Genomic DNA, 27,404 nt, shown 5'->3' with positions numbered 1-27,404 from the left:
TGTCCCTTGCTGTCCTGCCAGTAGGCTGATCTCAGTAGGATCCCACTGACTGCTCCAACTATAATGCACCAGTCCATTTTGCCCTATCTGATGGAGGCAGCAACTTGCTCTGTCCTGCATTCACTGACAGGCCCCTGAGGCTCCTGTTTCCTGGAGGAAAACAAGCATGAGTCTGGGGCTGTCCCAGACCTGCTGGTACACACAGAGAAAAGCAGAGAGTGTTGCTTACATAAAAGTTTTATTGGAAATTCTTTGAAGTACACTGGAGACTTTCCAAAACAATACACTTGAGGAGCCTTCCCCTCCACCCAAAGTATCTGTAAATCAGCAGCTACATACACACTGTCCTTAATATTGAGCTGAGCAGAGAGCTGCTAAAATAAACAGCCTTCATAACACAATCTGTGGCAGGCCACAGCAGCAGCTAGATCTTTACTGAAGCAGAGCATTTGTGCAGTGGTCAGGGAACTCAGAGCCTAGATGTAGCAACTGTGTGTTGAAACCGAGGAATGTCCAGAGAAGAGGCAGGTGACTCAGCCCTGGAGAATCTCTTATTGCTATGGCCATCCAGCTCAACACTAGCAGCTTATATAGGCAATTTTCCAGCCTTTTGAAGTAGAAAAAAACGTGCCACAGTGACATTCTGCCTTATGAGTTGTGAGAGCTGTAGCCACGTTAGGAACTCCATCAATAAAAGAGCACACGTCCAAGCACTGACCTGGGTGGGACTAACGAGAATGGCAGTGCTCCCTGCCAGCTGCACAGCTTGTCAGCAGAAGAGCACAGCAGGAGTGCTGGCTAGATGAAGTTTAACCTTGACTGTTCTCCATTCATATGTGTGAACCAGCACTTTGCCTCATCTCTGCTACTCTGCAGCCCAGATTGTATCACTTTAGAGACTAAAGGTGACAACCACCTGGCTATGACCTACTTCCTAGAAGGCGGCAGACCGACTGCCTGAGCACAGGTGAGAGGCAGCTGATCCATTAACTCCTTGTGATCCTGCACCCTTCTGCGACCCTTTCCACCTGTGAAACAAGGTGGCTGTTGGCTGGGGATCAAATATTTGTTACAGCCCATGTAACTAAGGCCCTCTTATAAACTGATTCATCTTGGAAGCTTTCTTAAGTGTGTTTGCATCTTACTTTGCACAGACAAAGCAATTTCCTTGTGAGGTTGCTAAAAAGTTGAATTGGTTGAGTAAAATAAAAAGGTTCTGGTGGGTAACTTTCCTTCAGTAAAGCTCTTACTTAGAGTTCTAGAGTTTACAAGGCCTCCCACCAAACACACTGCTCGAAAAAATCCTGGTCAAGTTCAAAGCACTGCATTGCTCTGACCTTACAGTAAGCTCTGTTCTGAATTTGGCTTCTTGCAGCAGTGGCACAGAAATAGTGTTCCAGAGTAGAGCTGGGGTTCTGCCATCAGCTGCAGGCAATCTCTTTCAACTATGAGTGCAGCTAAGCTGAAGAAGCTGCTACATTGCATTAACTTGGGTGGTTACTCAGCCATTCTGAGGAAATGAAGATGGTTTCTTGGTACTCCAGCAACACAACTCCACTTGAAAGAAAGGGGGAAAAAATGTGGTTTTGGACAGTAAGGGGTCTTGCAGTTGCTCACTCTAGTTACAGATGGGAGGAGGAGAGAGAACCACAAGAAAACCCACTTTATCTAAGTTTCTGTTTAGTGTCACTGTTTGTCTTCCCATCCTTCCATGAGGCAGAAGACATGCAACAGCCAAATCACCCACAGAGCACTGCCAGCCAGTCACACTGTCGATGGCTGGATGATTACAAAAATAAAATTTCAGCTACTCAAAAGTCAGCTGATTAAAAAGTACCATAAGCTTCCCAAAAAAGTGTGCTTCTTTAAAGAAGCTGCCTTCTGAATGGCCAAAGAACGCTACAAATCTATCCATGCCTATCAGAAAACAGCTTTTTACCAAGTCCCTGCCACTCCATTCCACTGATGTGTGCATTTCATTCCATCCATTCCAATGAGCCCTGACTGGATGTAATAGACACACTGTCCCCACAACAGAGTATAATATTAATCAAGTCTGTCTTAGAAAATAAATATCTTGGATATTTTCCTGCAAAGAGAAACCAGTCTCACTGGCCAGGGTTCCGTGGCACACTTGCTCTCTGCAGTGATCAGGACAGAATGACCCGCAGTACTACATGAAAACAGAACATCTTTTAAATATAGGTTTCTTTAAAAGCAATAAATATTTTTTAATTCTTAAGATCATCTATTAACCATAAAGCAGGAAGGCTTGCAAGGATTAGAGGAAAAAATCTTGGACTAAGACTCCTAGTTATATAACCCTAAAGAAATAGGATTCCTAGTATTTACAGTTGTGTTTCAGAAGCAGAGACTATGAACTCAGCATTGTCACAGCTCCTACGTGCAGGCTTGCAAACAGTCAACACTGCTGAACTCAGCATGGCCGAGTGTCAGTGCACTTGGGAAGGAAATGTGGAAAGCATTGCTATAGTTTCACTCCTGCTTATCAGCCACCTAACAGAGGTGGCTAACATTGCACAAAATGACTATGTAGAAACCCAGTTCCTTAAAAGCAGGAAAACAAAGGTAACTTGGATTATGCAGGTCCCAAAGCTGACATCTCTCCCTGGGCTTCAAGCATGCACTCTGAAGTCAGGATGAAATGCCCAGTTCTGTGGAATGGATGTCCTGGACTTCAAACTGTCGAATTTGCTGAACTCACAGACCCTGGAAATAAGCCAAAGCTTTCTATGCTCTAACAGGATCAGAGACTGTAGGAAAAAATCTGCTAGCAAGAAGCTCTACCTAGGGAACTTACACAGTAGGACCCTTGGAGGAAACTATATGGCAACTTTTCACAAAGCCCCTCCATACAGAACACAGACTGAGGAGAAAATAAGTTTCCATACACTGGAGTTTGACTTCCTGCATCCCTACTGAAGTCTTAAAAGTGACTTGGAGCAGGAAAAGCGGTCCAGAACTATGTGGTGGAAAAGTTGAGGAAAATCAGCAGATGAGCCGTGTCTGTTGTTGAAGAGAGCAAAGAAAGCTCACTTGATGGAAGGAACTAGTCAGTGTGAACAAAAGGCAGAGCAGGGGCAATAGAAATATTTGTTGTCATCTCCAGGATGCCTTGAGGAGGAAGAATTGCTGCAGCAGAACTAGGAAACAGCTTCACTGCAAGGTTTCCACGAAAGCATCAAATTCTTTGACGTTTTTCTCGTGGACTGCCAGCTTCTCTGGTAATGAGTCCTGGAAGGGTAAGGAAAGGTGCAGATCAGGGTTCATTCACAGCAGACAGAAGGAAATTTTAAACACACTAGGAAAAAAATCTGTTTCTGAGTCATGCAATCCCTCTCCAATGCTCTGGGCTCTCCTTTCTACATGCACAAAACCAGAAGCCCTCTGGCAGCATCCAGCAAGTGACCCTGAGAAGGGCACTCTGCCCAGAGTCTGTTTGTTCTGCAGGAACAGCAGGTGCACTGGGGCCTGACCTTGTGCAATCTCCACCAGCCGCAGCACAGTAACCCACTCATGTCACTGCCTTCATTAAGTCACTTGCTCTCAGACTGGTTTTCATTTTTCTCCACATATGGCACAATGCCAGAGAGCCTAATAGAGCACTCACACAGGCATGACTTTCACCAGCCACACCAGAACTCCAGCTCTGCTCAGGCTGCAAGGTCAGGCCTGGTTTGCTACCAAGTGTGACACCCCAGAGGTAGGATTAGTTTGGGGGCTTTCAATGACAACTAGAGCAAGCATGCTGCAGCAGCCTTCAGCTTCAGGACAAACACACCGGTTTCAGAGGCTCAGGTGGGCCATGAACAAATCTGCATTTATCTGGAATATATTAGTGATGGGCCCCCTTTGGGCAGAGTCTCTCTTCTGAGAGGTATAGGAAAGACATGGGGCCTGTTACAATGGGTCCAGGGGAGCGCCACAAAAATGATTTGAGGGCTGGAGCACCTCTCCTGTGAAGACAAGGCTGAGAGACTTGGGGTCATTCAACCTGGAGATGAGAAGGCTCTGAGGAGACCTTATAGTGGATTTTCAGTATTAAAAGGAGATCTTTAAGAAAGATGGGAATAGACGTTTTAGCAGAGCCTGTTGTGATAGGACAAGAGGCAACAGTTTTAAATTAAAAGAGGGTAGATTCAGACTAGATAAAACAAAGAATTTTTTTTATGAAGCTGGTGAAAAACTGTAACAGAGAGGTGGTGAATGTCCCATCCACGGAAATACTCAAGGCCAGGTTGGATGGGGCTCTAAGCAACCTGATTTAGTTGAAGATGTCCCTGCTCATTGCAGAGGAGTTGGACTAGATGACCTTTAAAGGTTCCTTCAAACCCAAACTATTCTAAAATTCTATGAAGATACTTTTTTCGAACTAGGAATAGGGAGAACATTATAAAGTACATATGATTCCCACAAACAGAAATTTCAGGGTTCCATACCAAATCCTCTGCCATGGACTGTGCTCCAATGTCAATCGAGAGGCTGCTGAGTTGAGGGGGATTCTGAAACTCACGGTAAAATGTCCCCAGGTCCATTGGAAGAATGTCATCTTTTGAAAATGCTGGTTTCTGCAATCAAAGATACTGCTGTTAATTCCCAGAGACATTGGCTTCCCTTTTGTTATAATCTCGGGTAAAGTAATTTGCTGCTATCAGTAAACATCTTGGCATTACAACTGTTGCTGCAATAATGCATATTAGATAACTGAAGAACAGCCAGTATCACTTGATATCACAATATCACTTGAGCAACTGAAAGAGAACATTTCTTTGGAATCTGGCTCCTTTAGGTGTTAAGGGAGAAGATGCCAAGCCCAGATATTGGTAGAGAAGGGAAATGGTATTTAATTTGTAGTTGTTGATTCCCGGTACCAGAGTCTGCAGTTCTGGGACTGTCAAGCCCTAGTGTGGTACTGTGAATGATGTGTCTTTTCCACTCCAACTGAAAACTACTCTGACATCATTCTGCCATCGCACCAGCATGTGAAGCCCACCTAAGGTGCAGGTATTGTGTAAGAGCTCTGATGAGGGCACTTACAAAGTCGATCATAACAAAGTCATCATGGGTGTTCCCTGTGCTGCTGCCACTGGAGCCCTCCGAGTGTAAGCTGCCTTGTAGAGGAGATTCAGTTTCTGGGGATTCAGGAGGATTGACCTGCCCAAGAAATCAAAGACGGTGAGTACTGATCTTACAATCATGTCTGTCTGTGTACTTTGGCAGTGTAGGGGCAGTTAGGAGGTTGGACAATAAACATTAACTAGAGCAGGGGCAGCAAACACATGCTGTTATTTGCATGTCTAGAGAGCTCAGGATTCAACACAGGAGACTTCTTGAAATCAAACAAATCTGAATAACTAGTTATTTTCTCCAAAACTAAAGTGTATTCAAGGCAGAGAACAGCATGGATGTTTGCGTAAGGGATGCTGAGAAGGCACATATACCTCTGGAAGAGTCTTACCATGGGGTCGTTATCTTCCAGCTCAACATTCTTGGGAGCAAACATGGCAAAAGGAATGTCTAAGTTGGCCATGGTCACCTGAGGAGATTTAGCAAACAGAATTTCACTAAGACGCTCTGCTTACCTGGCACAGAAAAGGATATTGAACGTCTTTGTCAGGCCAGCTAAAAATGGCCCAAAATCATGTCAGCAGTTAGGCAGGAGGCTGACAACCTCATTTAGAAGGCATGAAATCCAGAGATGATACTCAGTTGACCTAATGCACATACATACCTTGAGGTGGGATTGCTTCTATACGTATCTTGTGTAATATAGCCAAGGATTAATGAACTGCTACAAATTGAAACAATTCTCCTTCCTTCATCCAAAAGGCCTAGAACTGCAGCCCTAGGAACTGGGTAGATCTCTAAGCTGCCCTAGCTGAACTTAAACACTTGCTTCTAGTGATGAACTGGTCTACTGCATGTTCCTTCAAGGAAGGGAGGCTTGCTACCAGCTTTCCTAGTTTATGGACCTGTGGTAGTGGCAGATCATTGTGAGATCCAAGTGGAGTATCAAGTCTTCTATTCTCAAATAGGGTGTTGGCAAAGTGAAGCAAATTCAATGGCTATCACATCCCAAAAGGATTTTATGAAAAACAAGCCTTGGCAAAACCTTGTAGGGAAATGCAGCAGGCAGAAATATGCCCTCTCAGTCTCTGAGGTTGCCCTGGCGTTGGGGTGCTTTTTTCTCCTCTATGTATGAACAGATGGGAAAAGAAAGGTATTATGGTGCCCTCTGAGAAGATCTACTGCTCGTTACCTGGTTAATGGGTTTGTTGACAAAAGCTCCCACCTTCCGGATAAAGATGGTCTCCAAAAGATCATGGGGGGAGCCACACTTTCCTTCGCTGCTGTTGGATACTGTTTCTGTGTCCTCACTGGGGGAGGAAAATACATAATTAGTGCCTTGTGACACAAACAGCGTAGATAAATAACATTCTGTATGAGACTCCTTCATTGTTCTTGGCTTAATCCTAGTACTGGAAGAAGGACAACAAAAATTTGTCCTTGTACCATACCTTCCTCCTCAGACGGGAGCACAAAAGGAGTGGACACTTGTGGAATCAGATTTTTGTTTAAAGCTGGACAAAACCTATTTAGTTGAATGCAAAGTTGCTGCCAACCGAAATAGGCTTTTCTTCTGGGAGGACTTTTAACTTGTGTGTGTTCACAGCAATTCCTGTTCATCACTACTGTTTTTTTCAGTAACAGAGCAGTCACAGATCTCTCAGGAGGTGAGGGCAAGAACCACAATTGTATCTGTCACTCAGTTTATAAAGGCAGCAATCCGGTACATCACGAAAGCCACTCCCAGTATGGTTAATTCACTCCATGGCCATTAGGTACTTCCATGACCTGTTTGTTTTGGTTTTTTTCCTACCACAGGTACTCAGAACTTTAAAACAAAAATTGGTTTAGTCTCTTGGAAAGAGGATTACTTAATATAGTATACCCAGGAAAGTGCTAGTGCAAATGAGTTTTGGATTCCCCAGAGCAAGATCTCTACAACTTACAACTATGTGACCCCAAGACAGATTTCTCAAGAAATAAATACAGTGATCAAAAAACCAGAAGGATTTAACTAGCTGAGAGGGAGTTGGTTTAGGACAGTTTGATGTTGCATTGTTTCCTTTTAAGTAATTTTATGCCTAAAGTTTCTTACTAAAATGGTGAACAGATTTATGATAACTACAACTGGCTTTGGTAACAATGCACATTAAGTCTCTGGAGAATTTAAGACTCATTTGTGAACTTACTTCATCTTGTTTTACAATCAGCAAAACCAGCAGAAAGATTGAAAAAAATTATAAAATTTATAATGAAGTTGACATAACAGGAGGATATTGCATGGACTAGCAGGTTTAAATAGATGGGCAAGATCACTGTTTGGAGAAAGGCTGAAAAAGCCCCAATCACAGAAAGCTGTAAGTTGCTTTGATGGATGGAAAGACAATAGATAAAAAGGGGAAATAAAAAGTTTTATCTTAATAGGCTTATAAATGGGTTAGCAAAAGTGGTGGATCATCTAAACCCAACCTACCTACTAGAAGGAGTAGCTGCTGAGTAATGGACTCCATCCAGTGGGGTGCACATCCTCTCTTGGTCAGCTTGAGTGCCATGTGCTGGCTGGCTAGGAACTGAGGGAACTCCGCCTTCTTTGCCTGGACCAATCAACTGAGATAGAGAGGAACAGCTGAGTTAGAGATCTCAAAATCAAAACAACACCACAGTGCAATACAAAGCAGATTCCATCATACTGGGCATAAATTGTGGGGGTTTTGGCATATGACTGGGCTCTAGGCCCTGTAAGGCTGAGAGAGATGTCATATGGAAGTGGATAATCACAATACAAACTCATTTTCTGTTCCCTTTCTACTCTATTCCTCTCCAGGCCTGTTTTACACTGCAGAGTTCTCTGGCTGTAGGTCCTCTGCTTCATGGGGAGGAATGGAGGAAAAAAACTTTTATCCTCTTGCTACAACCCTCTGGCTCCCTACAGCTTCCTGAGAAGGGGAAGTGGAGATGGGAGGTGCTGATCTCTTCTCCCTGGGATCCAGTGATAGGATGCGTGAAGCTGCACCAGGGGAGGCTTAGACTGGACATTTCAAAGCATTTCTTTGCAGAGGGAGCGGTCAAACACCAGCACAAGCTTTCTAGAGAGGTGGCCAATGCCCCAAGCTGTCAGTTTTTAAGAGGCATTTGGACAATGCCTTTAATACCAGCCTTTAACTTGGCCAGCCCTGGTCAGGCAGTTGAATTAGATGCTCACTGTAGGACCATTCCAACTGAAATTATTATATTCTATTAACATCATGTCAGCAAAACTGGTGTAACACCAACATCACAGGCAGAAAAAGACTTCTGTCAACTTTGCTTATTTGTCTGATGAACCCATATATAACTATGTCAATATGAACTGTCAGTGTATCCTATGTCTAGCCTACAGAACTGTGCTTGGACAGCTACAGGGGCAGCAGCTCTGTAAGACAGGCAAAGTTTGGAATCAGTGACAAGCTGATGCAGGCAAACAGGTGTGGTGCCTGCTCTCTTGGTGTAGTTTTTCCACATGACCCCCATCCCAATAAAGTCAGGGATGCTGAGGAGCCAATTCCCAGCTCCTGTGGAAGTTGTGCTTTCTCTGTATTTACCTTACATTCTTTCCATTCTGACAGACAAGATACCAATGCATGCACTAGTTTCAATGCCTCTCTCGGGGGTACAAGTGACACAAATGGCTGCAATACCAGCCACGCTGGTTCTACTCTCTACAAGTACCTGGTGAGGGTGTGCAGCATTCAAGCCACCAGCAAAGAGTACAGGACACCCCATGTCAGCTGATCCAACTCCCAGGGCAGCAGGCTGATAGGAAAGACGAGAGCTGGAAAGCTAAGAAAGAAGAGAAAAAAACAAGGGCAAAGGGAGAGGAGAGAGGAAAGGGAAGGGGAATGCCCCACAGCCTGAATAATCACCAGTCACTGAAGAAGGACCAGGAGAAGTCAGAGGCATAGCACTTCAGGCTGGCAGAAGGATGCTAGATTTTCACTGGAATCAGTAATGTAGGTTATTGCTCTAAAACAATCTTACCGCTACAAGGACTACTTGACAGTAGTCCAGGAGACTAAGTCTGAGCCTTGACAGGAAAACAAGATTGGCTTCCTACACAAGGTGGGGGAGGCTGTGCAAGGTGTGACTGACATCCAGTCACAGGGAAGCTCTGCTCTCCAGGCCTGTTTCAAATACTGGTGTAGTGGGTTGACGCTGGCCAGATGCATGAATGCCATAATGAACTTACTAAGGAGCTAATATTTAATATTTTTTTATCTGAAAACAACTACATTATCAACTGTTTGAACCTACTCCCACTGCAAATTAAAACAGCTGATCTTCCAGACCTGTTCAAATAGCTTCAGTGAAAGAATACAGGGTCCCATAAATGTGCAAGGTAAAGAGAACTGGGAAGCTAACCCTTGTGAGATTGCTTTAGGAATTAAGTGTTGGAATCAGTGAAATCCAGGAGAAATTCCTTACAGATCCCAGGCAGAAATCTACCCAGTCAGGTGAGATAAAACTTTCCTGTTCTGACTTGCCTGACCTCAAGAGGAACACTTCTTCCAGAGCTTAGTGTGAGCTCCAGCAGCACCAAAGCTGACGTCCTTTACAGGGATCAAAATGAGGAACAGCACTTTCATTCACATGAAGTGAGTTAAGCTTAGTGGAGCTCTAATGACTGTACAGGTTCTAGGGATATTGGCTGTTAACAGAAAACACTCAGAATTGTTCCTTACTACTTGTGTCTTTCACTAACAATCCTTGGCAGCTGTTGTGTTTTTAGGGGTGTTTGTCCTGTCTTTAGGAGCCCTTCATCTGCAAAGGCATTTAAGAAGCCAGGCTCAGCAAAGTGCCTGGCTCATTGTGGGTCCACCAGTCTTTCCCATGCACAACAAACACTCCACACTGTCAAATTTGTACTTTCCTGTATTTGTTTTATCATGCCAGAACTCATACTCTGGCCATGTAGAGCACATTCTATTGGCAACTCACTTGATGTGAAAAGGCTAGTCCCATCACTGGGACCTTCAAGGTGTCCGTCACCACAGGAGGAGGGGTCTGAAAATGTGCCTTTGTGACAGTAAAAACACACTGTGCACAGACACAGACAAACAGAGGAAACAAGGAAAAGAGAGAGTAAGGGGGGAGAGAGAAAGAAAGAGAGAAGGACTTCAGAGAGGAATTATGAAGAGTTGGATGAACTGAATGCTAGTGAAGAGGTTTTGGCTGCAGCAGCCACACCTACACAGAGAGCAGAAGTCTCAGTATTGCCAGAAGCACATTCATTTTGTAAAGAATTGACTGTTTTCCAATCTGAGCGAACCACTGAGCACAGGTAATATTTTAGAGTCCAGTGAACCCTGACAGAAAGTAACTGCCAGAGACTCTGTTCCACAGTTAATTATAATTGGTACCAGCCAATTAGCAAGGAGAAGGCTGAGCAGTTGCCAGAAGAAGTCAAGTACTTTCTTTTTTAAAATTTACAAATGACTTGTATTTCAACACTCTCCATCCATCCATACTCCTTATCTTCCAGCTTTCTGAGGAATCCTATCTTGGCAGGTATGTGCTGCAACCTTAGAATAAAGGGGACCCAGACTACGGTGCAATTCAAACACTGATGTGAAGTGAGAACTCCATCAACAGGAGCAAAACTCCAGAAGTAAAAATCACATAAAGGGTGCTAATGCAAAAAGGGCAATCCAAACCTGGTTCAGTCCCATACCTCCTCCCAGTAGTTATCCTACCAATGGTTTTCCTTTGAGGAAAGTTTCAGCTTCATTTCTGGGTACTACTCATGGCCAGACTCTCCTGAATTTTGGGCTGCTTCACAAAACACATACACAGACATGCAAGCTCACAGAGAAGGTAACAACTATTTCCTTGTATCACACAGGTTAGGTTAGGCCTCACTTTTACTGAGAAGGCAGGTAGATATTCACACAATCTGCCCACAAAAATCACACAATTCCTAGTATTTTCCTAGTCATTAAGCTAGACAGGACATATAGAAAGCTGGAGAAACAAAATTGACTTCTTTTTTTCCTTTTAATTTACTTTAAAGTCCACTCTGCCAAGGCAGCCTTATGATTCTAACTGTGGTAACAAAGACTGGCAGTTGCTTTAGAAATAAGGACACAGCATATGGCAACTATGAGCCACAGAAAAGCAGAAAGCAAGGCTCATACTTAATGTGAATCCTCAAGGTTCAAGTGGTTTCATAAAGCTTTTCCCCCTGAATGACAGTAAATCTTCATGACCCCTAGAGAAATGTCAACTTCAATGTAGTTACATACACTACTACTGTTAAGTAACACTGGCACAAGCAAGCCAGTGGAAATTTCCTTATGAAATCTTCTGTATTTACCCCACTTTAGGAAAACACAGGACACAACTCAGCCACAAACTCATTTCCTGAACTGTGTATTGCAGAATAAGAAAAGCTTTATTCCATCAGACTTACCGTGAGTGCTAGCTTATTAGTTCAACATTGCCTGATGCCTTGTCACCTGAAATCACTTTGGCACAAAAATGCTTCCTAATAGAAGCTCATTCATAAAGCAGAATACATTCTGCTAAATCAGGCATATTAATTCCTCTGAAGCAGCAGAAAGACCCATAGCAAATTCTTTCAGTTTGGAACAGCATTCTTTCATTCTTCAATTATACTTCATTCTATGTTTCACATTGACATTAAAAGAAATTTAGGGTCTTTAGATTGTCTTTAAAGGTCAGTAGAGCCATCTGCTTGGCTGGACAAGGTAGGGCAATCCTGAATATTTAAAGCAATAGGACAACTGTAACTCTGGCCAAGTCTTCAAAATACAGAACTGTGGAGTCAGATACATAAGACAGTAAAAGAACTTGGGAGTTTCTGGGTTTTCATATTCAAAAGGAAACCATTATCTATTTATTTTAAAATTGAAACTTAAGTGAAATTTGCAATTTTTTTGCCAATACTTATTTCTGCTGCCCCAACTAACTTTAGACGCTCCAACAAATACAGCTTTTGTCTTTTTTCTGTCTTCCTCCAGCATTTTCCTGGTATTTCAGTGTTTCTTTCTCAGTGTCAATCTGTTACTCCTACTTAGGCTGCCTGGCATCAATGTCTTGAATTCCTCCTCTTGCAGTATTGGTGTGTAAATGTGTAAGTACCCTGCTATCCTCTTCAAGCACACCTCAGCCAAGTCCAGGAGCAGGCTCTTTTAATCATTCTCAGTAATTCAGTCTTTCTAGTCCCTTGGAATTTTGTTGAAATTAGCATCCAATTTCAATAGATTTTACTCAAGAGTGTAACAACATAAATAACCCACACATTAAATTTTAATTAGCAGCAGGAGGCTTTCAGTTTGCACAATGACTGATGTAGGAATATGCAAACTGTTCTTACAGCAATTGTTCTGTCTAGAAGTAAAAAGAGCCTGGTTTCTCTTACCTGAGATGGAGGAGAGGTGGAAAAAGATGTGGTACACACTTCTTGGGAATCTTCTACTGAGGGGTATACTACACCATTGTCCTCACCAGCTCTAAAGCAGCAAGAAAAGACAAGTTTTCTAAGTGGAAATATTCCTTAAAACAAACAAATAGTAAAACACACTGGGACAAACACTGCAGGGAGGTTGAGAGTATTTGGGTGTAGTTGAAAGGAGAATTATGAAGGGCTCTCATCTACTTGGCAGAATTGTGGAAAACAATGTGGGAAAATGTCCGTTTTCCTCAGGTGTTTGTCTTCTACCCCACCTAAAATAACAGAGGTGTTTCTAACTAATGCTTTTGTTATACCAGCTACTGCTACTGGCTTTGGTGTTTACACAACCATTGTCAAACAACACCACTGGTCCCAATGTGAATGCCCTCACATTCATTTTAGCAAAGACAAACCTCTCCTCTCCAAAGAGAAATTAAAACTGATCTTCCCCCAGTGGAAATATCCAGGGATGCATGTATCTGGACACATAGTTCTGCATTAGGATTAACCATTACACTTGCAAATTCCTGAAGGCAACCAGGATTAAACATCCTTTGTGTCCAAGTGCTTCTGTGAAGAATTTGGGAAAATACTGAGGCTTGGTACACTCAGTCTTCTCAATGTGATGAGAAAAACGTCACCCTTCATCACATGCTCAACTATGTCAATGTGACTGATACTAATTCTCCAGTGTCCCTTCCCATGCTGTCAACAAATAGTGGAAAAGGCTCTGTATTTGGGCATAATTGATGCCTTGACCATGGTCCATGACTTCAACTCAGTACTTCCTCACCTGTAATTGCAGGGATGCATGGGTGAAGAGCTGGGATAGGGACGGTCCACAAAATGATCAATTATAATCCCCATGATAGGAGGGGTCCTCTCAAACTGCCTGCAAGGCAACAAGCAATGGTGTTATTGGCTTTTTCTCTCTACTCTTCCCAATTCATGGTGCCCTCACAGAAAACCCTTGTGACTATTAATGGGACCAGAGCATCTTTACAATTTAGTCCTGTGACTCCAGGCATGCATCAACAGTTTGGAGTTCTAGAGCCTGGCTCAGGGCTACCCAAATACTCCCCTTGCTGCAAGACTGAAGCATGAGAGAGAGCGTTCTTCATGAAAGAGAATCTCAGCAGGAAAGGATAAGCAGAAGGGAAAGATTTGGGGGCTCAGAATATGAGGGGTTTAACAGTAAATTATTGTAAAACAGCTTCTGGCATGATCACATTTTCTCACCTGGTTGACATGAAAGCAAGGTTGATTCTGTAGGCACAAGACAAAGTGATGGTGCCCACTGGGGTACCCACTGTCCCAACACGGACTGTCTGGAAACCTGTAAAGTTAAGGAATAATTATCAGTTTCACTGATTATTTATGTGCCATACTTTTTTATTTTGAGGTTACATTATCTTATTTCTATAGTGTTTCCATTATCTCTTGCAATCTGAACTCCAAAAATGCACATAGAAGGCATAACAAAGCAGCAGCATTGGGTTGCCTTGCTGGTAGGCTTCACCTGCAAGCCTTTTGATGTTGCCTCCTGGCTTCTTGGTCTAAAATATTGTTCTGAAGTGCTACTTGTTCCTCAGTAGATCATGATTTCCTGGAAATCATAATCTGCAGTCCTGCCCCTTATCAACATCATTCCATATTCTTATTTCAGTTCTGGATCACTAGAGTCAAAATGGCAATCACCCTAGACTTTGTCCAAGTACCACCATTATACTTGTCACCTTGTGACACAAGGCTTCACTGGCAGATCCAGATAAAAAGCCTCAAACTACTTTTCCTTATGGTACTTGGGAATAGTAACAAAACGCTAGTCAGAATGAAACACAGTTCTGCTCTAGTTTGTGTGTTGTCTAACATACCTTCTCCCAAGCCACTCAGTTGCACTTCACCAAAATATATCCTGAAGGAAAAGGAAAAAGAAAAGCTATTAGGTCCAGTTGGGACATAATGCTATATATATCCTTATCCCTTATTTAATTTTGTGAGTTGAAAGGTTGGAACTACTTTTCCTCTTCAGGAAAACAAGCCCAAAAGAAATGGCTGGAATGCCCATCTCAAAAATCCTTAGAGCTACTTCAGAGAAAGACACATCATGTAAAAAGAAGGAAGAAGAGAAAATGGTAGTCCAATCAAAAGTTTTTTAAGCCTCTGTGGTTAAGTCTATAGTTCAGAGCAAAAATGTTTAGTGATATAAACTTCACAGACAGGTCTGAGTCTAAAAACTGATGCTCATCACACCACATAAAAGATTAACTGTGCTGTAAAGAGACCTGCTCTTAAGTACATGCCAAGTCAGCAGTTGAAGCAAAAATGAGAAAATGGCTGAAATTTCTTTTTGAGTTCTCAGCTGTGCAAATGACAACAAACCTGAGATTTACAATCATATAAATTAGCTATGCAAACATGTTGAAGACTCTTCTCACAGCCAAAAACAGGGTCTGGAAGATAACTATGAACCACAAGCCAGTCAGACTCACAGGCTAAACAGAGTTGAACACAGTATTTGGATGAGTAAACTGCAAGAACTACAGGAAGTGGAGTTGAGGATGCATGGAGTAACAGGAGAGAGTCTGAATGACTGCTGCAGAAGTACACATTACAGTCATGTGCAATGTAGAGAGGCATTTATCAAATACAGGCCAGACACCAAACAACTGGATGCTAGTAAGCAATTTAACCAGGGATCGCATGTTGAATTTTTTTTTACTCTTCCTAACATGGTAGGCAAACACTTCACAGCCTGTGCTTAGCTTTTCTTTCAGTGGCTCAAGTGAAGGCTATAATGTGATACATAGACCAAAGTTTTCTTCTGTCACTGATCAGCAGTAGTGCTATCCAAATAATTTGATTTTATTATTACTCATCCCTTTTAAACTACATTTGCAGCTACACTGTGCAAGTCTAGAGTCTCTGCTGTTTGCATTTCAAATGGGAAACTTCTGCTTTACCTGTACAATATTACATATTCATGGCCTTGTTTCCTTGAGAGTCTGTAGGCTGGAGTTACTCTGGTTATAGCAAGCAAAGACTTCAGCAGTAGAGACAGCCTGTTGTATACAGTGTATGAAACTTTGATTTCTTTGTCACACCTAGAGAACACAAAGGAAAAAAATTAGTCTTTTGTTCACAACTAAGTTGCCTGGGTTTGGGTTGTTTGTTTTAGTTTGGAGTTGCTTTTGTTTATTTCATTCTGAATAAAAACTAATTTGGATCAGCTGTTTAATTTTATTGCCAGAATGATAAATAAAGCCCCAGCGTGGCTACCTGTACTGACTAACCAGCTAAGAGTCCTGCTTCAACCTAGTCACCTGCTGTAGAAGAAGTTGCTGAAAAATACCATGCAGCCCTCTACTAAACAGAGACATCTTTTCAATACTAAAACCAGTTGTCATTACTGAGAATATGAGTTCTTGTATCTGAGGAAACATACGAGTTCTAATGGAAGAATGAAGAAGGAATTAAATTACTAGTTTACTTTCTTGACACTGGTGTTAAACAGCTTGACTGCTGCTCTAGACAAAGAGGGGAGTTCCCTCTGAAGTGCCCCTGGCCACACAGCCAGTGTGTGCTCATTGATCACCATGGATTAACCACATGTACCCATTTCATCAGCTAAAAACCACAAACACAAAGAATGTGCGAAGAATGCACTTACTTTTCATTCATTTCTAGACACCAAATTTCCAGCTCCATGGAGTCCCCCTGGATCAGAGAAAACATGACAAACAAAGGCTGGTTTCAGAATACAGACTTTTTCAAATCTCATTAGTGATCAGGAATGGCCACACTTCTCAGTGATTTGTCTCCTGGCTCTCACTTTCTTGTGATGCAATGATAGAAAAAGGTGCACTGGAAGTCTCTCTGCATAGTTATATCACCTGAGGGAATACCTTCCTCAGAACACCTAAGTTCTTCCATGGTCTAAGAAACTAAATTTTGTTGCTGTGTCATTTGTGTGTTTGGCCTCAGATGTTTGCAGTGAATTGCTTCTGTTAAACAATATATTGCTTTTCATTAGCATATCACCTAACTTAATAAAATTTAGATATTCTCACATTGTCCTGGACTAAAGGGCAGGAGCTCTGGTAGTTCACTTAAGATTCAAGTAAAAACCCACAAATAAAAGAAAAGGGCATCTGTTTTGACTCAGTTCTCACCTCTGAGGTTTTGAGAGAAATCTCCACGCACATAGACCGTCCAACAGCGGGCAGCTGTCCTGCCAGGGCTTTCTTTGCTTCATGAGTAACCTCTGGTATATCTTTGATTGCCAAATTGAACTGCAGATTAAAGAGATGGTTCCATTTTTTAAAATTTCTTTGAAACACTGCCTGATGGTACACTTCAGACAGGCTCACAGACCCATATATAACATACTAGGTCAGTGTCCACTGAAATAGTTATGAAACAAAAAATTCCCAGCTGGGTTCAGGCTTTTCATATTTACAAAGATTCCCTTGGCTGCTAATTCAAATGTTTTTCTTGATCCTGCTATAAAAAATATGCTCCTTTTCCCTCACTTCAGTCCTATCTTCACCCACAGAGTATCTTGAGTCTTTTCAATTTTAATAAAGCCCATTACTAAAAAGTCCTGAATTGCAGAGTAGCAAACTTCTGACAGAAAAGAACTCATCACCCCACCCCCAAGCAGATCTCAGAAATGTGCCTTAGCTGGCAGGAGTTGCTGAGAGGCATCATTTCTCTTTCCCCTCATCAGCCTGTAAGAGTCCTGCGTGATTTGTTGCATGTGAACAACAACCACCAACCCCCTCCCCACATCACCAATGAACATAACTAAATATAGTCACTATTCTATGAATAATTATTATTGTCTGCACAAGACTGTAACAATCACATGGTGTTCTCAGCACACACACAGAGTTATGGAGTTGCTTTAAAAAATATGACTTTACCCAGTCAGAACCTGTTGGGGAGGATGATGAGCGGGTACAGATTTTCTCTCCAAGTCGGGCCTGGACAATTACTTGTACTGTCTGGAATAGAAAGAAAAGGATACACAATAATGTTTTGGGCTCAGCACAGCCCTCAGTTCAGAGCCTGAGCTACACAAGCTCCAAGTGAAAAAAATGAAAGGGCTGACCAGAATGTAGAGAAGTAGAGTTTGCTACACTGATTTTCAGGTCTAATAAATTTAAATTACTACATTTAACAGGCAAATGTATTTCAGAGAGAAAATAATTTTAGGCTGACCTTTCTGTGTAACAACACTGAGTGACTAAGTCAATTTTGCAATCAGGATTTGCAGTTTTCAGTAAAAATTTCAGAAAAATTGACAAAAATATCCCAATCCTGGACAACTAAACTAAAGTCAAGTGAATCTGTACATTTATACCAAAGCCATTGTCAGAGTATCTACTTGCACCTATGTACCAAGTAAGGACAAATTTTATAATTACCTATCAACATAATTCAAAAGAACATTCTGGTATTCTTGCTTTTGGATGCAAGATAAAAATTTAGATAGGCTGAAAGAGTGGAGTCCAGCAGAATAAACTACCCAACAGCTGGATGGCTAGACATGCTGCTAGAAACCCAAAGCTGACAGAGGTGTGAAGTGCCTACAACTGATTCTAAAGCAGGATGCTTCTGGAGGATGGAAGAGGATTTGAGGGTAGAAAAAGGGGGAAAAGATGTTTTTCTAGTTGCTCTCAGGAATCTCCTAAATTTGACATCAAATTCAAATCAAAACATCATTTGCTGTTCTTCAGCAAAACAAACAAACAAAACAAACAAACAAAAAACTAAACCCAAACCCCAATCTTGTTACTCTAGCCACACCAAGAGTAACAAACAAAAACATTGTTTGTTTTTTGGGGTATTTTAAACAAGGAAGAAGAGGCATTTGTCTGAAGGAGAAAAATTACCTTTAAAGCAAAAAATTTGATGAACTTGTCCAGGTCCTTCCTGTCCTGGGAACTGAGATCAGTGTCCATTGCATATGGCAATCTGAAATATAGCACAGGTCTGGGAATGAAGTCTTCCTTCAGCTTTCTGAAGATTTTTTTAGATTTCAAAATATTTTTGCCATTAGAGGCCACTTCAAAAGAAATGATAAGCACCAAAGCCCTCTACCTGTCAAAATCCTAACATGTTAAAACCTTTGGGAGGTGAGTGTGAGGTATGAAGGCGCATTGATAGTTTATCTGGTCAGAGCAAAGATAAAAAAAATTAAAACAACAAAGAGGGCTCACAAAACTCAGTACAAGTTCTACAATTTTGCTAGCTTAATTTAAAAAAGCAAAACAAACAACAACAAAGAAAACCAACCCAGAACACCCCAACACCACACCGACTACATTCTATGCCAAGCTAACCATCAGACATGGAGGTCTCTGCTACAAAAATAATGTATCTTCAGCTAGCAGCACTGGTCAAAACCAAACCAAATTGTTTTCTTGAGCCTGAAATTCTTAGAAAGTATTTCAGCGGTATTTCAGCAGAAATCTGTACAATAAACCCTTACAGGAATAGGCTACACTGCTTCTTTACTTTCAACAAATAGTACTTGCAATAAAACTGTACAGCTACAAATTTACCTACAACCAACTGAAAAGACACATTTTTATCAAGAAAGAGACCAAAATCCTCTGTTCACTTCTCTTGAAAGCTCTGATAATAAGTATGTAGCTTTGACATTGACACTGCCTTGTTTTTCAAAATACAATTGTTTCTAGGAACACAATGAACTTGCACAGCGTCTGAAGCAGGGCAGGGCAAGGCACTAATCCTATTTCTGCCACCATGTCACATGGCCTGGGATAAATCACAATTCTTCTGTCTCTCAGCTTCTTCACCTGTAAGTTAATAATCATACAGAGACCATTGGGGAGGAACACCTTAATTAGCAGCATTCATTGTAATTTTTGCTCGTAAGCCTTCAAAGCATTAATTCACTCTTAACTCCTGTTGCAGTTTTGAGACAGCTAATCAGCCTGAAGCAGCTCATCAAACATCCCATATTTATGGAACATGCTGCTCCTCACAGGAACGTCAGCAAGCTGAGGTCAGGGAGCACGAGCAGCTGCTGTGCACAGTGTTATTCAGTGTTCAATCGTTAAGCAAAGACTGAAGTTACAGCAAGGTCTGCTAGTTACACAAATTAAAGCTTGGAGGGCAAAAGGGCCGATAGCTCTGCTCACACGGAAAATACAGAATCTTTAATGACCACGCACATGCACAGTAGCTCTAGTTAAAATACTGCACTTGATGACAGTAAAGGCCTAATGCTTTAGGAGCATCAATCAAAAAGGGCTGCGAGATAAGAGTGCTGCAATTTACAGAGCATTTTATAGAGAACAGTGCTGCTTTCTAAATGACTCTATAAAAAGAAAGCTGGACATATAACATGGTTGAAAATTCCTAGGCTACATTCATACTGCATCTCCTTGAGCTGTACTGCTCTCATTCAAATTGTAATTTAAATTGAGAGCTAACAGCACAAGTGATTCAACATCAGATGCATTATCAAATTATCCTTTGGATATTTTAACCTCCTTATTAAAACTGTTATGCCTTCTTTCCCTGCATTTACCTCCACTAGACTGAGATTACAGACCTTTTCCACTGTGGGGGGTGCAAAAGGAAGTCAGCATTTAAAGTGCTAGATGGTTAATTGATGCAGCACTCAAAAAAAAATAACCCTATAGTACAGATATGTACCACTACAAAAAAACCACAACCCCTCCAAACAAACAAAACTCTAGGCAAGAACAACTTGTTTTTATTCTTTTGACTTAATTAAGTGAAGCACTGTAAGGGTTGAGGAGATCTGAGATCTTTGACAAACCTGGCTGATATAGGCAATAAAATACTGCATAAAAAAATACATCTTTCTCAGTGAAGAGAATGCTGACATTTAAATGTTTAAATACTAAAAAAATCATACTGGTTTTTAATGTGAAAAGTGGTATGTGACCCCTGCAGAAAGATGCAAGGAAATACATATGCGGATATTGTGGGAGAGCTGTCAAATGAAGCACCCACATTTGCCTTTTGAGGCTGGAAAAAAATTCTGATATCAACTATTTCAAGACACTTGGGAACTAATGGAAGGTGTTAGGCTCACTGGTCTGTTAAGAGAGGAAGTAAAGATCATCATCAGCATGGTTTTATGTGCAGTACAAGAATTAGTTCTAATGACCAGATACCCAAGTATCTCTAGAGGAGAGAAACAACTACCAGAAGGTTAAAAAATCGAGAGCCTCATGGTTCTGCCCTGCTGCAGCAGAACTGGGATTCTTCCTGCAAGATCTCAAACTACCTGTAACATTCATGAAACATTTGGAGATTCATGCTGTTACCTCTCAAGCTCCAAATGCCAGCAACAGTTGACCCACCAGAGCCCAAAGTAGAGCAGAAAGTATCAGGCAAGGTTTCCTGGAAAGGAGTAAGTAATTTCATGGGGAAACTGAGACTTTGGAACTCAGCTCCTGAAATGTCTAAGGGCTCTCATCTGACAACGATCATCTCCTCATTTTTGTAGGAGGGCCTCTGGTGATTGCCTGAGACCTTCTAAAGCTTAGAACAGTGTTCACCTTTAGAATCAGTCTTGATAAGAATAAAGATGGAGCTAGAATTACAGCAAACTTTTTATTTACAAAAATTCCTCAGTACTCACAGGTTAGCTGTCACAGCTGACCTGAACAGGAAGAAAATTGTTTAAACTTAGTTCCCCCTAACTCACTCAACTTCTCATGTCTTGTAGGTTGTGATGCCAGCACGGCTCCTTGTTAAGTGCTACTGCACAGGCCTACGCTTAACTCAAGGAAAACACTGGCTCATTTTACACTGAATAACAACTAGAAGGAAATAATCTTTGGTCTAGGTTAGAAAAATACAGATGACTGATTTCCCCATAACCAGGTAATCCCTTAAGTAAACCAATATATTCACCAGCATGTGATGCAACAAGCATCTTGTCCATGGGGCTTTTTGCTTTGTCTCCCTCTTCCTGCAACACCCATTTTTATACTATTGCTTTTATTTATATGCCTTTGTCTTCACTTTACTGTGAATAGAAACATCAGAAACAGGATGTTCAAAAGAGAACTGCTACGTGTGGCTCTCTTGACTAAATCCTTATTCCTTCTCACAAGGTTGAGGCAGATTTTATCCAACAGTTTAACATCTAAGCATTGTGCCTTATACGCTCTACTGCTATTTATACCCTCCTTCTGCGAGGAGAAGGACACATCAGCATAAGGTGATGGCGCTGTTTGCATGATGCAAGGAGCTGCAAGAGCCCTCCCCTTCATGCCTCAGCAGAGGCCAGAGGAACCACAGCGACCAGCACGCCGTGCTCCAAGCCATGCTCCCAGCCGAGAGCAGCCCTGCTGCTGGCACACACCTGTAACCTGGCACACAACAGGTGCACGGAACACCTGGGATCACCAGCTTTACAGTACCTGTTCCGTCCATGGGAACTGAGCGAGTACATCTGACACCTACGTAAACAGGAAAGGAGCAGAAGCACCCGACACATACCAGGCATTATTACTGCTGCTGGGGAAAGCATATACAGGCTGCTTCCATCATCTCCTACATTCTCTCTGAGCCATGGCTACTACAACTTAAAGTCATCTTTCTTTCCTTTCAACCAGACATTCATCAATGCAAAATAATTACTCATGGTTCTTATCCCAGAGTGAAATTGAAAAGACAAGAGGGGAAAAAACCAGAGCGGGTATAGCTGTAAGGAGAGGGCTGTGGACATCACTCATCCCAGATGTTTGTTCCCAGTTACCTGATTGTGCCCCCCAGACTGTGCTCCTTGCCCATACCACTCTTCCAGAGCTTGTTCATACAGGACCCAAATCCAGTCCCCAAGGATGTCCTATGAGAAGCTCAAAAAAGCCTCACTAAACCATGCAGTAAACAAGAAGCACATGGAAGTTTTTGAAGCTTTTAAGAGTGCCTAGAACACATCCCCCCTTGAATGACCAAGAAGCTTCACTGCAAGCGGGTATTTTGAGCACACTTAATAAGCGACTATAAAAAGATCTTCATAAATATGGAACACTGTTTCAAGACTGGGCCTACAAGTCAAACGCCAGTATCCTACAATTACTTAAAATTAATCTCCATTCTGCCTTCTTAGTAGATTAGTCAGAAACCTGGGGAGAAGTAGCAAACAGTTCTAAGGTGTGACACTCTCATTCTTTGAGGTTTATGGATATTTTTTTTAAAGAGAAGATTAAATTCTAGCAGAAAAACTGTTTTACATAATATAAACATTTTGATGTAATCAAAGGTTCTGTAGTTCACTATAATGCTCAGGTCTTGATTGATAGAGAGGTAATTTTTCATCTGGATCAGGAAACAGATTCACTTTACAACCAATAAATGACTCTGCAACTTAGTAAATACCTTACTAAAGCCAGCACTGCCTGCTCCACTGACTTAGAAACGAAATTAAGTAATTCCTGTTGACCAGCAGTTACATTCTGTCCTTCTCTAAGGTCTAAAACTGGTATCAGTTCAAAGGTCCATCCTCTCTGTTTGTCAAGCCAAAGTATACAGACTAAACCAGAATCTGCTTCTACACACCCTGTACTATAACCACCAACATAATCACCACCTCTCAACTATTGTATGAACACATGTTCAGAAATCTTAAGATTATACAATACCATTCAAGCAAAATAAAATGATCCTGCATGATCCTTCTGGACATCTACATACAGCCTGGCTCACCTGAAAGACTTATTTCTTGCCACGAGAGGGAGGGGTCCTCCAGGTCAGGCCACTCCTGCAATAATTTGGAGATGCTCTAAACTTTATTTGGACAGCCAACTAATTTTCAGCTAAGGCAGTAATGTGCCATGTTTTTCCCCCTTGGTATGTGCCTAGTCACACAGCTTTTGGGATTTGTAAGTAGGCAGTTTGTAGGCTTAGTCCAAAGAGTCTACCTGTTCACTGATATGGAAGGTGTCTCTGCTCCCACCGAATCCACGGGAATGACTCTCTCTGACTGTGCCCTAAGAGCCCCAGCTCCAACAGGAAAGAAAGATACGACCACCTGTAAACCTCTATGTCCCAGTATACCGCAAACTCGCATGTTACAGGAAAACTACACAATGGCGCGTGGGGTCTCACGTTCTACTATTTCCAACAGGCTCTGAAGCATTTTGATTTTAAAAGGCCACTTGCTGAGATTACAGCGGGCCACATCTTTCCCAGGCTTTACTGACAGCCACCAGTCGTTAGGAAAACGAATCGCAGCCAACGCGCGGCTGTCGGGAAGCGACCCCCGCGAGCAGCGAAGCAAAGTAAAACAGAGACACGAAGCCGCAGCCAAAGGCTTAAGGCCCACGTCGCGGCCCCCTCCCCTCGAAGGGCCTCCCGCAGGCTCGCGGAGCTCCCAGCCCTCCCTGCGGGGCCCGCGGTACCTGCGCGGAGCCGGCAGTGCTGGCGGCGCGGCGGCTCATCCCGCGCGGGGCCCGCTCCGCCGCCGCGCCCCGGCGCCTCGTCCGCGCCCCAACCGGGCACGGGGAGAGCCCGCCGCCTCCAAGCCCCGAAGCCGCACCGGGGCTCCGACCGGCGCCCCTCCTCCTCCTCGTTCCCGGCCCGGGGGTCTCGCCGCGAGTGTCAGCGCCGGCGGGGGTGCGCGGCCGGAGGCGGGGGCCGGGCCGGGGCTGCCGCTGCCCTCAGAACCGCGGGCTGCGCCGCGCCGCCGCCATCGCCGTCGCTGCTGTTTGTTTTCATCCGCTGCGGGCGGGGGGGGAAGGAAGGAAGGAGGAAGGGAGGGAGGGAAGAAGGGAGGTGCCTGAGTGTCCGCAGCGGCAGTTTCCACACGCAGTCGCCGCTCCCCGCCCGCCCGCGGCGCGCTGAGCCCGCGATCCGGCGGTGCAGGAGGTCGCCGAGGCCGAGAAAAGCGGGCCAGCGCCCGGCGCCGCTCCCGCCGGTAGCCCCTGCCTGTGGCGAATCTACCGCGGCCGGCGGGGGGCCCGGCCGGCGGGGACCGCCAGGGAGCGGCCGCGGGGTCGGTAAGGGCTGGGACAAGTCCGGCGGGGGTCGAGCGGCCCGTGGGGTCCGGGGCACCCGGCAAGGGCACCGCCCGCCGGGCTGCCCGCGGCTCGTGTCTGCCGTGCCCCGGCGGCGGTGACTGGGGACGGCTCCAGCTCCCTCTCCGCCACGGGAGGTAAGTTCCTGTCAGCGCCAGGCAGAGTTGTCGGCTTGACGGTGAGCCCACCTGGCTGCCCGTGTATTTAAAAGCAGATGAAAGGAAGTAGAAAGGTTTGCTGGATGATCAGACTAAAAGGAAAATGGTAACGGAGTCTGAAAAGCTCACCAGTAATAACTGTTCTGAGTATCCTTCTCCTTTCCTTTATGCAGGTGAAGCCTCTAGGAAAGCCCTGTCAGATAGGAGCCCAGGGAACGCCCCGGCCGTCAGCCATGGCCGTACCTATCGCGGTTCTTGACTGCGACCTCTTGCTCTATGGCCGCGGACACAGGACTTTGGATCGCTTCAAGCTGGAGGATGTCACGGATGAGTATCTAGTATCCACGTACGGCTTTCCCCGACAATTCATTTACTATCTGGTGGATCTCCTGGGAGCCACTCTCTCACGCCCTACACAGCGGTCCAGGGCCATCAGTCCAGAGACGCAAATACTTGCTGCGTTGGGTTTCTATACCTCTGGCTCCTTCCAGACTCGCATGGGGGATGCTATTGGCATTAGCCAAGCCTCGATGAGCCGCTGTGTTGCCAATGTAACTGAGGCACTGGTGGAAAGAGCCTCACAGTTCATTCACTTTCCTGAGGATGAAGCTACTGTACAGACCCTGAAGGATGACTTTTATGGGCTAGCAGGAATGCCGGGAGTGCTGGGCGTGGTTGACTGCACCCATGTGGCAATCAAAGCTCCAAATGCTGAGGATCTGTCCTATGTGAACCGAAAGGGTCTTCATTCCCTGAACTGCCTCATGGTGTGTGATTCCAGAGGAGTCCTCCTTAGTGCTGAAACGCACTGGCCAGGCAGCCTGCCTGACTGCACGGTTTTAGAGCAGGCAGCCCTCACAAGCCAGTTTGAAACTGAACTACGTAAAGATGGCTGGCTACTTGGTAAGTCAATTTTTCATCCTTGTTTTCAGTAGAAAGTCTATTATATATTGTCTCCTTACTGAATGAGAACCTCTGGGCACAAGTGATATGCTTACTTTCAATTGCTTTCCTGCAAATTGCTTTGAGATTTATGATTCAGTTTGGACAACCCTTATCTTGGAAGCTTAGAACAGTAACTTCCAATATGTGTTTTATACAATCTGATTATTGTATGTATTAATCTCCATTTATTCTGTTAATAGCTTTCTTTCAGTATCCTACACCTTTCCTTGCTGAATTATGCAATTTTTAATTCTCGGTACTGTCCTAGTCCAGCTGTTTTCCCCTGTTTTATGCAGAAGATTAATTCTCTTACAACGCTTCTGTGGAAAATCTTCCAGAATTTTCTTGTTTAAAACTGAATGCCTTTACTTTGTCACATTTGTAAACCAGAGTTACTTCTTTCGTGCCTTCTCTTTTAGCCAGATGGAGAAGTTACTCTGTATCTGCTGTACCAGAAAACCAAGCTGATACCTGTGGCTAACTGTACGTGTGTAACCTGTCCTGCTCCTTTGCACTGCTAACAGGTGACAGCTCCTTCTTGCTCCGGACGTGGTTGATGACCCCTCTGCACATCCCCGAGACGCCTGCAGAGTACCGCTACAACATGGCCCATTCCGCCACTCACAACGTCATTGAGCGGACGTTCAGAACCATTCGGTCGCGGTTCCGCTGCCTCGATGGGTCCAAAGGCACCCTGCAGTATTCTCCAGAGAAGTCCAGCCACATCATTCTGGCCTGCTGCGTGCTTCATAACATCTCCCTGGAACATGGACTGGATGTGTGGTCTTCACCAGCCACAGGACACGTGGAACAACCGGAAGAAGAGTACGAGCAAATGGAATCAGTGGACTCGGAAGCCTGTCGTGTTCGTCAGGAACTTCTACTTACTCATTTTAGCTAATGTTGTGACAGAGAGAAGGCTTCTAACAGTTCATCTGGGAAGTTATCCAGAGCAAATATGCCCCTTCCTCTTCTTTAAGCTTGGAAAGACTTAAGCAGATGTGAGACAAGAAGAAATTTACTCTCTTCCTTTTAGGCAAATTTCTGAACTTCTCTCAATCTCTCCAGAGATTCAGTTTAATTGCTACATTTTTGCTGTCGTGATGCTTAGAGACTCCCCTTTCACATGACTTAGAGAACAATGACTACAGCCACATCAGTGGGAAAATTGGGGAAATTGTCTTTTATAATGATGGAAAATCTGTAAACCTTGCACTGTTTTACAAAGCAACAATTCTATGCCACTGTGTAACTCAAAACCCTTATGATTGATTTTTAAACAGTATTTTGCACAAATTAAACTTCCACATGAGCTCCTGTCTACTATGAATTCATGAGCAGCAGAGCAAACATTTGTCTTTTTGTTTGCAGGTATAAATTCTTGCTCAACACCATTTCGCCATTTTGCACATCTCACAAACCCCAGTGATATCTCTGAAAGCTGGCAGCTGTGTTCTGGGAGGGGTCTGGCATTTTGCTGGGCACACACTAATGCTTGCACATATCTAGAAGGGCCGAATGTTCCTTCTTTCCCAAAAAGCCTGGAGAAGATATTAAGCTATGGTTGACTCTGTCAGGTACTTAACAGATACCAGGAAGTTGGCTAGTGAAGGTGAGTCTGGTTTTCACTGGACACACCTGCTGCTGCAGGAAACTGGTCATCTTGTTGGCTGCTATGAAAGAAACACCAAGGACTGACTGGGTCACAAAAATTGAACTGATTGCAAA

The 27,404-nt window shown here is 43.5% G+C and overlaps 2 protein-coding genes across 11 annotated transcripts; one reads left to right on the top strand and one right to left on the bottom strand.

Annotated features, from left to right (window-relative positions):
• Positions 1-219: 219 nt before the first annotated feature.
• ATG13 (autophagy related 13) lies at positions 220-24,882 on the bottom strand. 9 transcript variants are annotated; one of them, XM_048307158.1, is made up of 19 exons: positions 23,959-24,242; positions 23,264-23,318; positions 18,436-18,517; positions 17,464-17,544; positions 16,711-16,830; positions 16,209-16,255; positions 15,502-15,642; positions 14,413-14,453; positions 13,778-13,874; positions 13,332-13,430; positions 12,506-12,596; positions 10,063-10,161; positions 8,797-8,907; positions 7,562-7,695; positions 6,281-6,398; positions 5,480-5,557; positions 5,059-5,175; positions 4,461-4,589; positions 220-3,255 (listed from the first exon to the last, which is right to left on the bottom strand). In XM_048307158.1, the coding sequence occupies exons 3-19, from the start codon at positions 18,502-18,504 to the stop codon at positions 3,178-3,180; spliced, it is 1,650 nt and encodes a 549-aa protein (XP_048163115.1). In that variant the 5' UTR covers positions 18,505-18,517; positions 23,264-23,318; positions 23,959-24,242; the 3' UTR covers positions 220-3,177. The 9 variants fall into 9 exon arrangements, with proteins under 9 accessions (XP_048163115.1, XP_048163116.1, XP_048163114.1 ...); XM_048307159.1 differs by lacking the exons at positions 23,264-23,318; positions 23,959-24,242 and adding an exon at positions 24,861-24,882; XM_048307157.1 differs by lacking the exon at positions 23,264-23,318 and having other exon boundaries at positions 23,959-24,241.
• On the top strand, positions 24,346-27,006 carry HARBI1 (harbinger transposase derived 1). 2 transcript variants are annotated; one of them, XM_048307170.1, is made up of 3 exons: positions 24,346-24,710; positions 24,905-25,634; positions 26,201-27,006. In XM_048307170.1, the coding sequence occupies exons 2-3, from the start codon at positions 24,965-24,967 to the stop codon at positions 26,575-26,577; spliced, it is 1,047 nt and encodes a 348-aa protein (XP_048163127.1). In that variant the 5' UTR covers positions 24,346-24,710; positions 24,905-24,964; the 3' UTR covers positions 26,578-27,006. The 2 variants fall into 2 exon arrangements, with proteins under 2 accessions (XP_048163127.1, XP_048163126.1); XM_048307169.1 differs by lacking the exon at positions 24,346-24,710 and having other exon boundaries at positions 24,899-25,634.
• Positions 27,007-27,404: the final 398 nt, after the last annotated feature.

This window comes from Corvus hawaiiensis, chromosome 6 (assembly GCF_020740725.1).
Source record: "Corvus hawaiiensis isolate bCorHaw1 chromosome 6, bCorHaw1.pri.cur, whole genome shotgun sequence".
NCBI classification, from domain to species: domain Eukaryota; kingdom Metazoa; phylum Chordata; class Aves; order Passeriformes; family Corvidae; genus Corvus; species Corvus hawaiiensis.
This window is presented reverse-complemented; position numbering and strand designations above follow the sequence as displayed.